Source organism: Etheostoma cragini, chromosome 21, assembly GCF_013103735.1.
Source record: "Etheostoma cragini isolate CJK2018 chromosome 21, CSU_Ecrag_1.0, whole genome shotgun sequence".
Classification (NCBI taxonomy): Eukaryota; Metazoa; Chordata; class Actinopteri; order Perciformes; family Percidae; genus Etheostoma; species Etheostoma cragini.
In genome coordinates this window covers 21,122,752-21,138,289 of record NC_048427.1, presented here as the reverse complement: position 1 = coordinate 21,138,289, position 15,538 = coordinate 21,122,752, and the positions used below count along the sequence as shown (strand labels likewise).

The window sequence follows — 15,538 nt, the reverse complement described above, 5'->3', positions numbered from 1 at the left end:
TTTGGTAAATTGCTGATAAAACACTTTTGAACTAATATTTTTTCTCAATTCTTCAGTTTTAGCACCAGTGGTCCTTTGGGGCTGGCTTAACATTTTTTTGGGGGGCACCAACAATTTCTATATGCAGGAAAAACCCGAAAGAGGTTTCCCCAGTCAACCAATAAAACCATTGGTTGGCACTAGATGACTATCAGTTGACATTGTTTAAAAAAAAAAAAAAAAAAAAAAACCGCTGATAAAGTTGATTGCTGTTCTATCCTGTTGACTTCTCGCCACCTGTCTGATGATGGCTGCCCTCCAATGACTGAAATGGATTGAAAACGATTAAGGCCGTTTTGTGGCCGTCTTTTATGGCTAAACCCGCTCTAACTTTCTGAGAACCATCTGAGAAGCCGTAATTGGAAATAGGCGCGATGCACTTGGGAGGTGATTGGATGAACCATCTGTCTATCACGTCCGGCCAATCGGAAGGTTGGCAGTTTGATCCCTGGCCCTGCTGTCCCATGTCAAAGTGTCCTTTGTCAAAGTGTCCTTTGACATGGGCAAGACACTGAACCCCGAGTTTCCCCTTTGCTGCCCCATCGGGGTGTAAATGTGTGTGAGTGTGTATCTGAAGAGCAGATGGCGCCTTGTACAGCAGCCTCGGCCACAGTGTGTGAATGGTGAATTGTCCCTGTACTATGTAGAAGAGATTTGAGTAGTTGTTAAGATGAGAAAAGATATATAAGAACAGTCCATTTACATTTACACTTTTTTTTCAAACAAACAGGCGCGGCCTTCACACACACCTAAACCATGCCTGTAGCTCCTCTCTCGACTCTGATTGGTTCGGTAAGCTGGAAGTTCAGATATGAACACATAAGGTTCCCTTATGACCTTCCAACACAGCGCTGCCGAGACCACACAACACTGGATGGGAAAAAACATGCTCTGGTTTATTGGCATTTCTTTAAACCAATCCATTGTCTTGGCCGCATGGGACAGAACCAAGGTGCATTAGGAAGGAAACATTAAACTCTGATTGGACAGATAGTCTAGCTACCTGTCTGGATTTACCCTGCAGAGATCTGAGGACCAGGTAACCATAGTCCTCAGATTGGACAGATAGTCTAGCTAGCTGTCTGGATTTACCCTGCAGAGATCTGAGGACCAGGTAACCATAGTCCTCAGATTGGACAGATAGTCTAGCTAGCTGTCTGGATTTACCCTGCAGAGATCTGAGGACCAGGTAACCATAGTCCTCAGATTGGACAGATAGTCTAGCTAGCTGTCTGGATTTACCCTGCAGAGATCTGAGGACCAGGTAACCATAGTCCTCAGATTGAATATGAATATGAGGGACATTCAGCAGAATTTCTGCTTCAACGGAGCAATCCTGGAAAAAAATGTAGTCGATATGGTTGTAGCCTATCAAGATTGATTCTCACGTGCTCTCATGATATTACGAGAATCCAGCTGCCGTGAAAAGTAATACTCACCCCACCACTTTACAAAACATTGGGACAATTAAAAATGAGAAGTGTGAAACCCCCGACTGGACACAGATCAGTGTACATCTGCTCCAGTGAATCCTAGCCAAACATTATTATCAATGGGTGCAGGAGACACGGATCCCTTCAGCTACCTGCAAACATCTGCAGTGAGCCAGCCTGGAAAAGAGCCAAGACCACCAGAGCAGTGTCTCACACACTCTGAGTGGTGCCACACACCTGCTCTCAAACGCAGGACAGTGAAGCTTTAGCGACTGCTTGGCTGTCTGTCTGACTGGTGTCTGATTGGTTGGTTGGCCGGCCAGCTGGGCAAACCTGAGAATGTGCTTTATTCCCTCAGCTGCCGTCCCAGAGCCTGCTGTTTGTTGTTCTACCTAACACTCACTGTAATTAGGCTGATCCAGCACACACACACACACACACACACACACACACACACACACACACACACACACACACACACACACACACACACACACACACACACACACACACACACACACACACACACACACACACACACGCTTGTCAGATTTCCTCATCTGGTTGATTTTGTCTATAGGAAGACACTTTCCATTAACAGTAGAAGAAGAAACAAGACAGGTGGTCAGAAGGGTCACAGATTGTCTCAAAAGCACTTGGAGATTGTTTAGCAACTGACATGTGATTAAAGCTTTAAAAGCTCGCTTTTTGTTTGACAAGACATCGCCACTAAATATCCCTGTTTATGGAACACCCCACCTGGCACCGATACATGTTCACTGCTCTGCTCGCAGCTGACTTCAAAGTAAGAGGAACACAAAGCAAGAGAGAGCGCGGCGTCCGAATGTGAGGAACGCCGCCGCGTTCACAGCGCTGGTAGATTACCTGTGCATTGAGTTTCAATAAGTACAGAAAGGAAAAGGGGACAAAATCTAATCCTGTTTCATAAGCACTATTCATAAATGTTCAAACACTGCCTGGACAGTGTAAGGACTCCAAAAATCCCTTCTTTTCACCTCTCCCCAGCTAAGAGATTAAATTCATTAAAATCTTAAAGTAATTGCGGCTTATCTGTGGCAGAGTAAATATTCAATTAATAGTGCCTTTTTCATAACTGCGAATCCTTCAGTCCATGGTGCGTAGGCTAGCACGTCTCCCTGTCTTTAATTAAAATTTCTCTTTTGGAGGTCAATTAAATTCCCTTTAACTATTCATTAGCCACAGTACAGAGCAGCACCAAAATCTATTAAAGGAGGAATTCATCTTCCCTATGCAGTTTCTGTGTGTGTGTTGTAAGAGAGGGGGGTTGGGCAGGGTGCATCTTTCTCTTTGCGTTACTTTGTGGGCAGAAAGCTGGTTTAAGCTCTCCCCGTGTGGTAGGCGGCGAGCCGAGCCGTGGCGAGCGGCAGCAGCAGCTCTTTACCGCTCTCTGTGGCGTGTTTGGCCAAGGCTGACTGGCTGCCAAACAGCTAGAGACCGAGCGCGGATGAATCAGCACTGACAAGGTGAAGCCAGCCTCGTGTTCGCCGGCTGACAGCTCAGGTGCTCAGAGAGATGGAGACACAACAGATTACATTTAGGCCACTGCAGAGAGGGAAAGAGAGGGAGAGAGAGAGAGAGGAGGAGAGCGTCCAAATGGCTTTTGGACTCTGGGAACTTTTCTCCCAGATAACTATAAACTTAGACGCAACTTTGTGTGGGTGTTAATGGGTGCTGTCAATGGAGAGCTCCTGGGCAATATGGAAGACAATGTTTTTTGACCAAATACATCAATGCCCATACGGTGGTGATACTGTAGGGTTGACTTTTGTCATTGTGATAAATGATCACCAATAATGTGGATCCAATGACTAAGTGGGTAAAGGCAAATAATAGAACTGCTAGAACAGTCTGGTTTAGTCTAGGGATCGACTGATACTGTTTTTAAAGGCTGATACCAATACTGATTATTAGTAGTTAATGAAACCGTTAATTAAGAAATGGACAAGGGTTAGGGTTAGTCGCTACTTAAAAAGGAGAATTCCTCTAAACATGTTCAAATTGTCATTACCAGGGACTACCCATGTGCAGGTGAACAAAGTGAATCTGGCTGCAGAAAGGCAGAAATGTTGTGTTAATCGACTACTGTGGACTTCACCGAAAAACAAGAAATTCTCAGAGGTATGTGCACTAGCTGAATTAACACATCTACTGCAGTCAGATTCACTGTGTTCACTCAGAAGGAATCACTGGACATGGGTAGGCATGTAATGCCAATTTGAACAAGAGGGTAAAGCCATGTTTAAAATCCTGTGGCCCTGTTGAAGCCTGTTGGGTGCTAACTCTAGCAGGAGGATAACTCGCTGTAGGCAGCACTTGCTGGTTTAGTTTGTCTCACTACTGACACCACTACACATTTAAAAAAAAAAAAACAGAGCTATGTGATGAAATCGACAGGAATCCTCCAGAGCACCTGCTAGCAGCAAATGATGCAAGACAATAAGGAAATAAGATCTGAGTTACCTCAAATTTGGATTAAGTTGGAGCGAGACAGAGTAAGTACTGCGTGGCTGTCGACAATACAATTTTATTGAGAAAAAACCTGCCTTCTGTGTGAATGTAGCTGAATAGGGCAGACCTGTGCTACTCTATTTGAACATGGGACATAGTGGTGGTACTTAGAGAGCCTAACATTTCCTCAAGTGGTACGTGGTGTAAAAAGTTTGAGAAACACTGTTGGATCTTAACCCCCCATCTGATTCACCCTCATTACTCAACCCTTTTGCTATTTAGGGAGCACAAGGATTGCCACAGTCTCACAACTGCAAGAAGTCACTTTCCAAGAAAACGTCAACATAGGTTGTTTCAGGTGTTTAGCATACGACGCAATGCTGTATGGAGGACCGTCTTAAGGTGGTGCATGTCTTACCGATTCGGCTAGAAGAATTGTTCTGTCCCTTAATGTTTGAGATGCCAAAATAACACAGTGGTCTGTCTCTCCTTCTCTCTCTCTAGTCGCCTCTGATTCATCTTAATAGCAATACAATTGTGTCATTGTGAGTGATGTCCTAACTCCGGACTCACTGCAGGGTAGCTGCTCTCAAAGTGGAGTCCTTGAGGGAGCAGCGGGGGAGCCTCGCTCAAAGACAAATTGTTAAATCTAATTTACATTCCCAGTAGAAATTATTCCAACAGGAAAATGTATGAGTGACTATTCTTACCACAGGTTTTCTTACTAATTATATTATATTCTCTGAGCACGCGATTCAATTCTGAATGATTAAAAAGCCAAGAACCAGAATCTAATCAGTCCAAAACGGGGGTCCAAGGATATAATATGGGGCTATTTGTGGATCTGTTAGTTGATCTTGTGTAGAAGCGTACCATAGGTGGTAAACTGCAACGCGTCCCATGTGCTCCATCGTTGCTCAAGGCTAACCATGTACTAACTGCTGGCATGGAAACATAAACTAATCATAATATTAATCTTGCCATGCAACTGTGCACTTTTGAAAGCAGCCCATCTGTGAAAGCTTCCCAATTAGCTGCTGTCATATGGCACAGGATGGAGCAGCATTCGGATACACACACTGTCAACTGTACAGGAGGAAAAGGTAAATAACATGCTTGACTTATCCCGTGGTAGGATGCAGGCTTTCATCTGTAAAGCCCTTAAGATAAAGTCGAGGCTTTTCCTTGAACCAGAACACAACCATTGCGCATCACTGAATAGGTGAACTGTTTTCAATTTTATCTCCAGCTGTGTTTGCAGGACAAATAGCTCACATTGTCTGCTAAAACAGATAGCGGCCCGGACGCATCGATCAGGGATCCACACCCTATCAAACTACAACAGCACCAAAACAACGCCAAAACAATAGCAGCAAGCGGGAGAGCAGTGTAGTGCATCATTTAAAAGATGCAACAAAGCCTCAGCATCCATCAAGCTGACAGAATAGCGTGTGTGTGTTGCATTTGTGTGTCTTACCTTGCGTCCACCGGTGTTCAGCTTTATGGGCGTGAGGAAGGGGTCAAAGATCATGTGGCTGGTCTCGATGTTAACTGGCGACTGCCTCTTCCCCACCGAGCACAGGTTCCAGGCCGAGTTCACCAGGCCCCAGAACGACGGCACTGCAACACAAGAGACAGAGCGGCTGTTCAAAGGACTGAGCGTCTGCAGCGGCGAGATAGGGGCGCGTTCCCTCGAGGTCACCAAGGGCGACGGGCAGAGTTTGTGCTTCAGCATTTCTTTCATTCAAAACCTGCCAGACCCACAGTGGGAGAAATGTAATTAGCTGGGTCTTATCTGATGTGGCCTTTGGAAATACTGTGGGATTGAACCTGCAGATTGCTCCTAAAAAGTCTAGTTATTTTAATGTTTGGAATATTTTTTCTAATTCTAAAGTGTACAAGATTTGCTGACAGGATCATATAGATTATCTATTTTTTTGCATGTAATCAATGCATTGTTTTGAAACTTTTAATAGAATTGGAACCAAAAGGTCAGGAAAATATGTTCCAACCCTGATTGTGTCATACCATTGTTTCTGGATGAATGGAGGAGTGTTTTGTTCTCTAAAATGTCAGAAAAATGTGAAAAATTTGGATCAGTGTTTCGCAAAAAGCCCAAGATGACATCCCCAAATGTCTTGTTTAGTCCACAACTCAAAGAGATTCAGTTTCCTGTCCCAGAAGAGAAAAGAGACTAGAACATATTTACATTAACAAGCTGACATTAGAGGATAATCAAATCTGATTATCAATAGTTGACGATTCATTTTAGGGGTAACCACTAATCAATTAACTGACTAATCTTTACATGAGGCCCAATGACCGGAGTCCATTCTCACCTTCGAACACACGCCTATTAAAGCCAAGACATTTCGACAGAAACTCCCAGCCCATTCCACCACTCCTGTCCCAGAAGGACCCGGAGTGGTTTCATAAGAGGACGTGATCTCCATCAACGCAGCCCCCCTGATACATGTAGTACAGTGTGTCGGTGTTGGAAGTGATTCTACTTTAACATTAGTGCGGTAAGAAGTGTTTAGATCCTCACAAGTATCACTTGTTGAATTAAGAGTAGAAATACTACCATGTAAAAAACAACTCCATGAAAATTAAAAGTACTGCATTTAAAATTATACTTAAGTAAAAATCATTTTAAGAGTAAATGTCCTTTAGTTTTGAAAAGTAGTCATTATGGCGAATATAGATGCTTTATACATGTTCCCTGTTTGTTTTGATTGGACAGTTTTGAAAATATCTTTTTAAAGCAGAAGGACAAGAGGGAAATGATGAAATCAAGAAAAAGAAAACCAGTGAGCTTTTTAAAGAAGTGAGGACAGAGTTCAATATCTGCCTCTGAAATGAATTGGAGAGTACAAATGAATTTACACACACACACACACACACACACACACACACACACACACACACACACACACACACACACACACAGTATATAATCACTAAATAAAAACTTTCCATCTCTCACACTGTATATGTTTTTCATAGTTTTTCATGCCTACTGATGTACAATCAGATCAAACTGACAAAGTTAAAGGGTTATTCCATCAATGTTGTTCTGCACTTCCATAATGTGGGAGACCTACTGGGATGGCCTCCTTTGGTTTCTAGTCCTCCTCCTTTGGTTTCTAGTCCTCCTCCTTTGGTTTCTAGTCCTCCTCCTTTGGTTTCTAGTCCTGTTTTGTCCCTTCATGTGGTGTGGTAGTCTGTCTCGTGTCTCCTTGAGTGTCTGTATGTTCTGTTTCCTGTTTTATGTTGATAGGATGGTTTCCTGTTCTGTCTAGTCTTTCCTAGTTTTACTTCCTGCCTGTTTGATTTGTCCTGCCCATCCCCTAATGTGAGTCACCTGACGCCCCACCGGTTCCTCGTTACCTCTTGTATTTTTCCTCCGTGTTCCCTTAGTCTCTTGTCAGACTGTTCTGTGTTTTATGTTCTTGTCAGAGTGCTCCATGTTTGTCCCCGTCCCTGTGGACTGTGTTTCCCCGTGAGTTTTTCCCTTCCTCTGTTCCCTGTTTGTCATTCCTTTTTCCCCCTCTTACCATTTTGGATTTTTGGGGTTTTGGATTTTAGAGCCTGGACTTTGTTTTTGCATCGTGTGTTGGCTTGGACTTTGTAGTAAATCCTGCATTTTTACCTTCCCATACCAGAATCAATGCAGCAACGGCAGAAATACTACTCCTACTAAAACATTAGATCCTGTGTATCCTACACAGCAACTACATCATGGTTTTATTCATCCATTGTTTAATGCAGGCTTTCTGTTTTTCAAATCTTCCTCCAAATCTAGGTGGAGTTAACCTGGATGACATGATGAGATCATCAGGGGCAAGTTCCTCGGACTTGGCGACGCTTCCACACGGAGCAGCCCCTCCCTCTGAATAGAGAACATATTACAGACGTGAGAGCAGTGGAAAACAGCTTATAATAAGCTAACACATGTACTCTAAGACTGAGAGGACAGTATGGAACCGTTAGAGACTGTCAGCGCTGCGGGTGGGATCGCCCCCTCAGTCATTTTCCTATGTAAGACCACACCGGGACCGAGAATTCATTTCCTTCACCAGGGTTGAAAGCAAATGCTTATCACACTCTACTCCAGCAAGAGGCTGTTTTATTATTATTTTTTCCCTACAATATCTGCCAGAGCCTAAAGCAGCATTATCCATTTAGGGACACAGTGTTGCGCAGAGATGAGTCGCTGGAATTGTGCTCCACTGAGATTTACCAACAAAAAGAAAGCCAACTTGAAATTTTGAAATATGCAAACTCGAGATGAAACAGGGGAGAGCGCCACCAGCTTTAGATCGGTAACCTCAGGTTATTTGGCCTCAGGTTTAGTTGATGTGCTTTTGTTCATACATCTTCATTTGTTGCAACCATTTATTCAGTTACATATAACTTACAGGGCACTTGTTTCATTTCACATACATCTTACTTTATTTGATTTATACAAACGTATCTTTTAGCAAGCGCGCACCATTAGTTACTTTTGGATGGTCATTCTGTTATATAACCGGTTTTCTTTTGAACTTACCAGTGTTGGAGTCCACACCCGGGAGGGATCCAGGTCTGCTGATGTAAAAGGGGTGGAGCTTGGAGAATGAGCAAATTTATAGGGGAGGTGGGCTAATTGGACACTACCACTGTTTGATATGTCTGGGGGGGAGCTTTATTCTCTCTGTTCGTATTCTGGGGTTTAGATTTATACAGAGTAATTTTGGTTGAGTTAGGACAAGTAAAAGTTCATTTTATTCGCAATAAGCTTTTAGGTAGGTTTGGCATTGTTTGTGTTTCTGTAGTTGGTTTGCAGTTATTGTTAGTCTCCTCCTGTGTGTTTAAAACTGGTCTGATCAGCCAATATATAAGTCTCCTTTGTTTCTTTGTTAGCAGGTCAGTTGATTTTTTTTTATTGTCTCTTATGTTCAGAGCCTTAGTTACTGTCTGTTTATTGGACATCTTTTAAGGGCCCAAAACTTGATCTTCTTTTTTTTGTAACTATTTTTGGGAAATAAAAGCCTTACTTTTCACTTTCTCTTGTGACTCCTCTTGCTTAACTGCTTGGTCCCTCACAGGCATGAATTCAACAGCATTGGATGATAATTGGACCATACAGCATAACATCCCGAAATTTCCCGTGGCATCCTGTGTATGGACACATGGATGCCAAGAATGGACTTTTATGATATGTGTTGGTCAGTTTGTCTGCTTGACATTTTGCAGGTGAGATGAACAAACGGAGACATTGATCTTTTTAGATGAAACAGATTTTTCCTTTTGGGGATTTCATTTGAAATTGTGAAAAATGTACAGTTGGAAAAAAGGCAACATATCGCAGAGAATTACAATGTGTTTTAAAATTGCAAAAACCTAATATCGTGACATAAATAACGTGATGATATCGTATCGTTGGTGACTCCCACGCCTCGGCAACAGGTCCTACAAGACTCCAGGTCACTGATTTGGTTTTTTGCTTATAGGCCCGCTCTACAGAGAAAGCACTCCGTCACTGTTCAGGTAACTCAGCGTGGAGTCAGGAGAACCCCCCCCCCACCATGTTTCACATCACTTTGGAATAACCATCCCTAACCCTAACCCTTCCTTCACTAATTTAAAGATAAAAGATGACATATAGGTTCACTATATCCAGAAAGTGGCGACTGTGCTACTGACAAAAATGAAAGCTTTGCTTGCTAATGCTGCCAAAGGCGGGACTTCTGTCTGTGAGCTGTCAACACTTTGACTTAGAAACGTGGGCCCAATCCCAAAGTCTGGACTCACGACTCACGGACTTTGGTGCGTGTTCTCGCCCAATTCATTAGGACTTAGGGTTGCCCGATGTCGAGATTCCTAAGGCCGTGAGGGTGTGGGTGCACACTCACCAGGCCCTGCAGCAACGCACACGTCACCAAAGGGAATTACCCACAGTTCAAAGCGTTGTACCGTTTCCCGCCGAGACCATGGGGGAATCCGCAAATTACAAAGGTAAACAACAGCACGCCACACGACCACGGAGCAGGGCGGACCTGTTGTCTTGTGGGCCTCGGCCGTATGGAAAGCAACAAACTTAAAATGAAAACTCCCAAACCGGCAAGTGTCAGAAACGTTTTTGTTAATAAATGTCGCCATGGTAACATGTGATTTGGTACAATGCTGTCCCAATCCCCTTTAAACCTATCTGAGTCAATGTGGCCTCACACACTCACTCACTTAGCGCCTGGCATCAATCAAGTCTAGGAGTCCTCAGTCCGCAGGACTAACTCTGGGATTGGACCAGTGTCTGTCCTCGCTGCTGTCGCACCCAATGCTTGCTCTGCAAGTTATAGAGTGTGGTCCAAACCCAATCTGTAAAGTGGCCTGAAATAACGTCTGTTATAGTCTGACACTATGAATAAAAACTGAATCACAAGTGGAAAAAAATAGCTGCAAAATCCTAAATACTGTTGCTTTTATAAGATATGGATCAAACCTGACCGTAAGTACAGTGTAGTGCATTATGCTGACTCACACATCAGGAAGAAAAGTCGCTCTTATTCATACCAGCAGTGTGGCGGCAGCTTGGTCTGCCAGTCGGCATGAGACTAGATGTGTGGTCGCCAGTCACTTACAGCAATCTGTCTCCATTTCTTCCGTCTGTACTGGAGCTTGATGAACTTTGGCAGACTGGCCTCTTGAGCCCTGATGTTGATGAGCGAGCGGAGCAGTGAAGGGCCTCGCAGGAGGAGTCTCTGGTAATCCTAGATAGTTCTGTAAAATGTTTAATATAATGCCAGTTCTGTATAATGTATGTATGTACTTTTTAATTTCATCTTCCTAGGTACATTTTAATTCAGATCGGCCCAATGTTACATGCAAAGATTTAATTGTTTGGCCTGTCTGCCTGCAGCATGCAGGCTACATTACAATAAAATAACAGTATAAATCTACATCCCTCGATGATATAGCATGCCTATTCATTGTTTTTCAGTGCCGGACCTCTAATTTGCGCTCTTTCCTCTCTTTTTGTTTATGTCTTTATGTGTCCCTGGGACGTGTTCTCCATCTCAGAGTATGTTTGTAATTGTTTGCCACCGTTTGTTCCTTAAATAGTAGAGCTGTCAAAGTGGATCGGCTGCTTTGTGCAAATGTTTTTTTTTTTTTAAACAACATTGGCATTTAACCTACTGTAGTGTTAAAGGACCCCCCCCCAGAATGTAGTATAGTATATTTGGTGTTCTTTTTCACACTAACATTCTCACTGGGAGCAAATCTCTCACACAATGTAACACTGTCCATCAATAAAAAAGGGTGAAATACTACTCGGACAAAGGGCGGGGTGAGGTGCTGCGATGATATGTTGTCCATTTTGGCATCTCGCCCTCGCCATCAACTCAAAACTTAACGTTACTACTCTTTGGCCGGCTCGTGAGCTCAAACGGCGTGTGCGCGGCGTGCCGGTCCAGCTAGTTCTGTCGGGTGTTGTAGTTTTTCTAACGTTACTAGTTGTTGCAACAGCATGTGAGAAAAATACAAAGTTTGCTAGACCAAAGCGGCGTTAAAATGGCTTTGGTTAACGCCGGTAATAACGCGTTGGGTCCATCCAAAGCGGGAGGGATAAGCGCATAGGAAGCGGGGCCCAGACTAGTTCAATGATAGCTAGACAAATCCTTTTAGGAGGATGGAGGAATGAAGGGGTGCGGTTCAACCTGGAGTAGATTTGTGAGATGGTGAGAGAGACTGTCTCAATAAAAATACAAAAAGACATTAAAACTTTTATCGAAATTTTTAAAAATGTTGCCGCAAATTCGGGCATTTTGGACCACAACATTCTCATTAAAAAGTCTGGCACTGTTCTGGTCTTGGTCTTGTCTTGGTGTCAACCCCTCCAAGTCTTGGTCTTGTCTTAGTCTCAACCCCTCAAAGTCTTGGTTCTTGTCTCTGTGTCAACCCCTTAAAGTCTTGGTCTTGTCTCGGTCTCAACCCCCTCAAAGTTTTGGTGATGACATAGTCTCAGTTTAGGTGGACTTGACTGAACACGGGTGTCTTCTTTTCTTGATTTGTGTCGAGGTGGGGGGTGTGATGAAGGTAAAAGGCCCCAAAAATATCTTTTAAAATTGGAATAGGCCAGTTCTTAAGGGAACTCATGGGTCTGGACCTAAATCCCGATGTGCTGACCCGATCCAATCCACACAACGTTCCAAGGGATGTTTAGAACATTAATCCTATTTATTTAATCCTTTTTTGAAAATGTATTATAATTTACTTTACCAAAGTGTGTATGTATAACTTCCATTTTTATATACTGGAAAAAGGAAGAGTATTTCTTTAGTCCGTGCATTCCTTTTTCAAATTCATATTTTTCCTCCTCTTCTAAAAAGTATTCTTAATGCACAAAGCCTCAAGAGGATTCCACCCTGCATTTCATTGCACAGATTGTTTAAGCATGTAAAAAATAAAACCCATGAATCTTGAAGATTACTCTCATATGCAATTCTGAATGGCTATAAATTGTGTTGGTAATGACCCACAAAGAATTTAGTACCATGGAACATAAAATCCTTACTTCTGGCCAAACAGACCAATAGGAACAAACCATAAGCACATCACATTAAAGCGAGAGAGAGAGAGAGAGAGAGAGAGAGAGAGGTCTTCTGGTACAAAATCCTTCATGAAATAGTGTGTGAGTGAATTGATCCATTAAACCCGGGCCCCTTGTCGTAAATGTACCCGTAATTATTAGCCATTGATAGATGCCTGAATGCAACCGGAGCGGCGTGGGACATCACTCACAGCCGGCACAAGCACCTCTGCCAATAATCCACACACACCCTCCTGGAGCTCGGATACTCCTAAATTTCACTTCGGTGGCTCGCGAGCGTTAGAGCCACTTCCATTTCTTATTGGCAAGCTGTAAAAGGAGACAGGGATATATGGTGTGGCCTTTTGCAGATGTCGGACAGAGTGGATGTGTAATATGCAAGTGAAAAGGGCAAATGAGGGTGGTAGGCTTCCGTTTCATTGCCCAACTTCATCATACATTCTTATCAAAAGGGCCTCTGCAATTAGGGTTTCACATGGCGGAATATCGGTCGGGCTTATTTGGCACAAAAAAAAGAACAGACAAGCAGCATTCACAGCCGATGGGCCGCCAACTTAACAATAATAATGAGTAATGATAATAATAATCACAATGGTCCCAGCATTAAAGGTCCAAGTGTTCTCTCATCAACTCCACATAATGCATACTGTACATAAAAGGTAACAGCTCCTCAACCAGGGTATATGTAATGTTATATCATGGTATATTGTTGAAAAAAACAATGAAGGTCCTTTTTTCTTAATCGTATTCATGTCTCTTTTTGTATTGCATTTCTTTTGCATGTGGTCCTAATTCATGTTTATGTTTTTGAATTGCACTATAGTTGAAAGGTGCTATCATATTATAAACAAAATCTTATAAAGCCATGAAAGGAAGGCCAGTGTGTCAGGTTGAACCTGCTTTGAGCAGAGAAATCTCTCTATCTACATATACTGTATATATGTGTGTAAATAGATGTCATATTTATCACATGGATTAAGACATAGATTCACAACCCTAAATAACAGCAAAATCCCCCATCAGGTTTTCCCATCACTGACCCTCCCCACACCAGAGCATTTGGGTAAATAGTGAATAGGAGGACACGGATGTCCATTACAGTGGTAACATTATTTACTTTCATAGAACAGGGGATAACCACATTAATACCTTGGCTTACTAACAACTATGCTGAGACTTATTATTACCAACTAATATCAACTGGCCACTTATAACAGTCAGAACAACGCTATGGTTCGAGTCCCTCGGACAAACAGTATTGAAATAACATGTACTACGGACAAAAAAAAAGCTTTTTTAACAGTGCAAGAGCTCTGTCCTCTGTTTGCAGAATCGTTATGCGGCTGCCTCGGCAGGGTCTGAGGTGCACGCCGGGTCGTCCCTGTGGGCTTATTAGAGTTCAGGGTTGCGGTGAAGGTGGGATCCAAGGTCTAAGGAGACGCTCACCCGGACAATTAATCCCTACATTAATTACCTCCACCGCAGAGTAACTCACAGATAGACATGTAGTTATAAATCCAATGGCTGCAGAGACATACTGTACGTTCTCATTATGGAGATCTGGCATCAAAGTGCATTACATGGACTTATGCAGACACACCCAGAGGGCGTAAGGCTGCACCCAAGCCAAAAAAATGAATATATAGCACTATACTATACTACAACTACAAAAAGTAAAAGGCAACTATTCCCGAATGACATCTAATGACACACACACACACACACACACACCAGTGTTGCTCACTGGTATGCATTTCATTTAACAGACCCAGGCGCAGAGATAGCCTTAATGAAATGTCTATATTCTGTCAACTGGATATGGATGAAAAGTTAGAGTAATAGTCTTTGGGAAACCGGAGGGAACTGGAGAAATGCACACACAGACACACACATGCAAATACACACATAGACACACACCATTTCTCTCTGTCCTGCTCTCTCCCTCTCCCAAAGACCCAGATGCATCCTGTACATCAATTCCTTGGATGAGCCTCAAGAAAAAATATATAAAATCTGCCTTCCTTTTGTAACTGCTGACGCAAAGCTGGGTTGCAAATTTGCCCGCAATGGGAAAGAGGGAGGGAGGAAGGGAGAGAGAGACACACAGAGAGAGAGAGAGAGAGAGAGAGAGAGAGAGAGAGAGAGAGAGAGAGAGAGAGAGCACTAAAGGAAACCTAACAGCTTGGGGATAAATGCTTACTTAAGCAGGTATGGAAACCCACATCTTAATGATAATGAATGTCTAAGAGCAGCATTAAAGGAGCTGTCATATTCTGCTAGCTCTCAATTTGAGACAGTGCTCCAGCGCTGCAGGTTCCATCTTGTTTACTCACTGGGGGGCCATTTTAACATTCTGGTGCGTCTGTGAGCAGAAGGAGATATGCTTTGTGTTAGAAGCTCCGGGGACCAGGTGCAGCACATTTATGAAAATGCTTTCCTTGTTTTTTAAGCCAAAGGGAACTGGGAGATTGTAAAATGAAGAGCGTAGGGGCTAGTATAGATGTACAGTATATAAATATGCATGCAGTTCCTGGCTTGTACGATAGATGATCAGAAGGCATATGTGAAACATTCAGGGGCCGAGGCAGACATGAAGAGAAAGCAGCGAACAGAAACCAAGTCGACTTACTCTCTAAGTCCCGGAGTTGTCAGGAGCGACTGCGCTATACTAACTACTAAACAAGTGAAACATATGGTGGCCCTGAGAGCTCAACGCACAGCAAATTAGTCTTAGTGTCCTCTGGAAACTGTGTTGTGTGCTACGTGCAGGGTGTGATTTTCCGGGGGGGAATGCGTGGCATTTTCCTTCTTTCTGTTCTACATATCTCTGCCTCTACTGAACGGTTTTTACACTCGGTGGGGACAAATGTCCCCCCCTGGATTTGATGGTGACACCACTTTGTGCTATTTCAATTTGAGATTATTTTCCATTGAATACTGAAGTTAAATGTAAGTGTTTTGGGAGGGGCTCTATTTGGATGGG

General features: G+C 43.1%; 1 protein-coding gene across 1 annotated transcript in view; it reads right to left on the bottom strand.

Annotated features, from left to right (window-relative positions):
* ca10a (carbonic anhydrase Xa) overlaps positions 1–15,538 on the bottom strand; it is a 190,302-nt gene that overhangs the window by 107,888 nt on the left and 66,876 nt on the right. Inside the window, exon 3 of the mRNA XM_034860885.1 lies at positions 5,440–5,582. Within this exon, the coding sequence (XP_034716776.1) occupies positions 5,440–5,582 (143 nt within the window). The remainder of the gene's footprint in view (positions 1–5,439; positions 5,583–15,538) is intronic.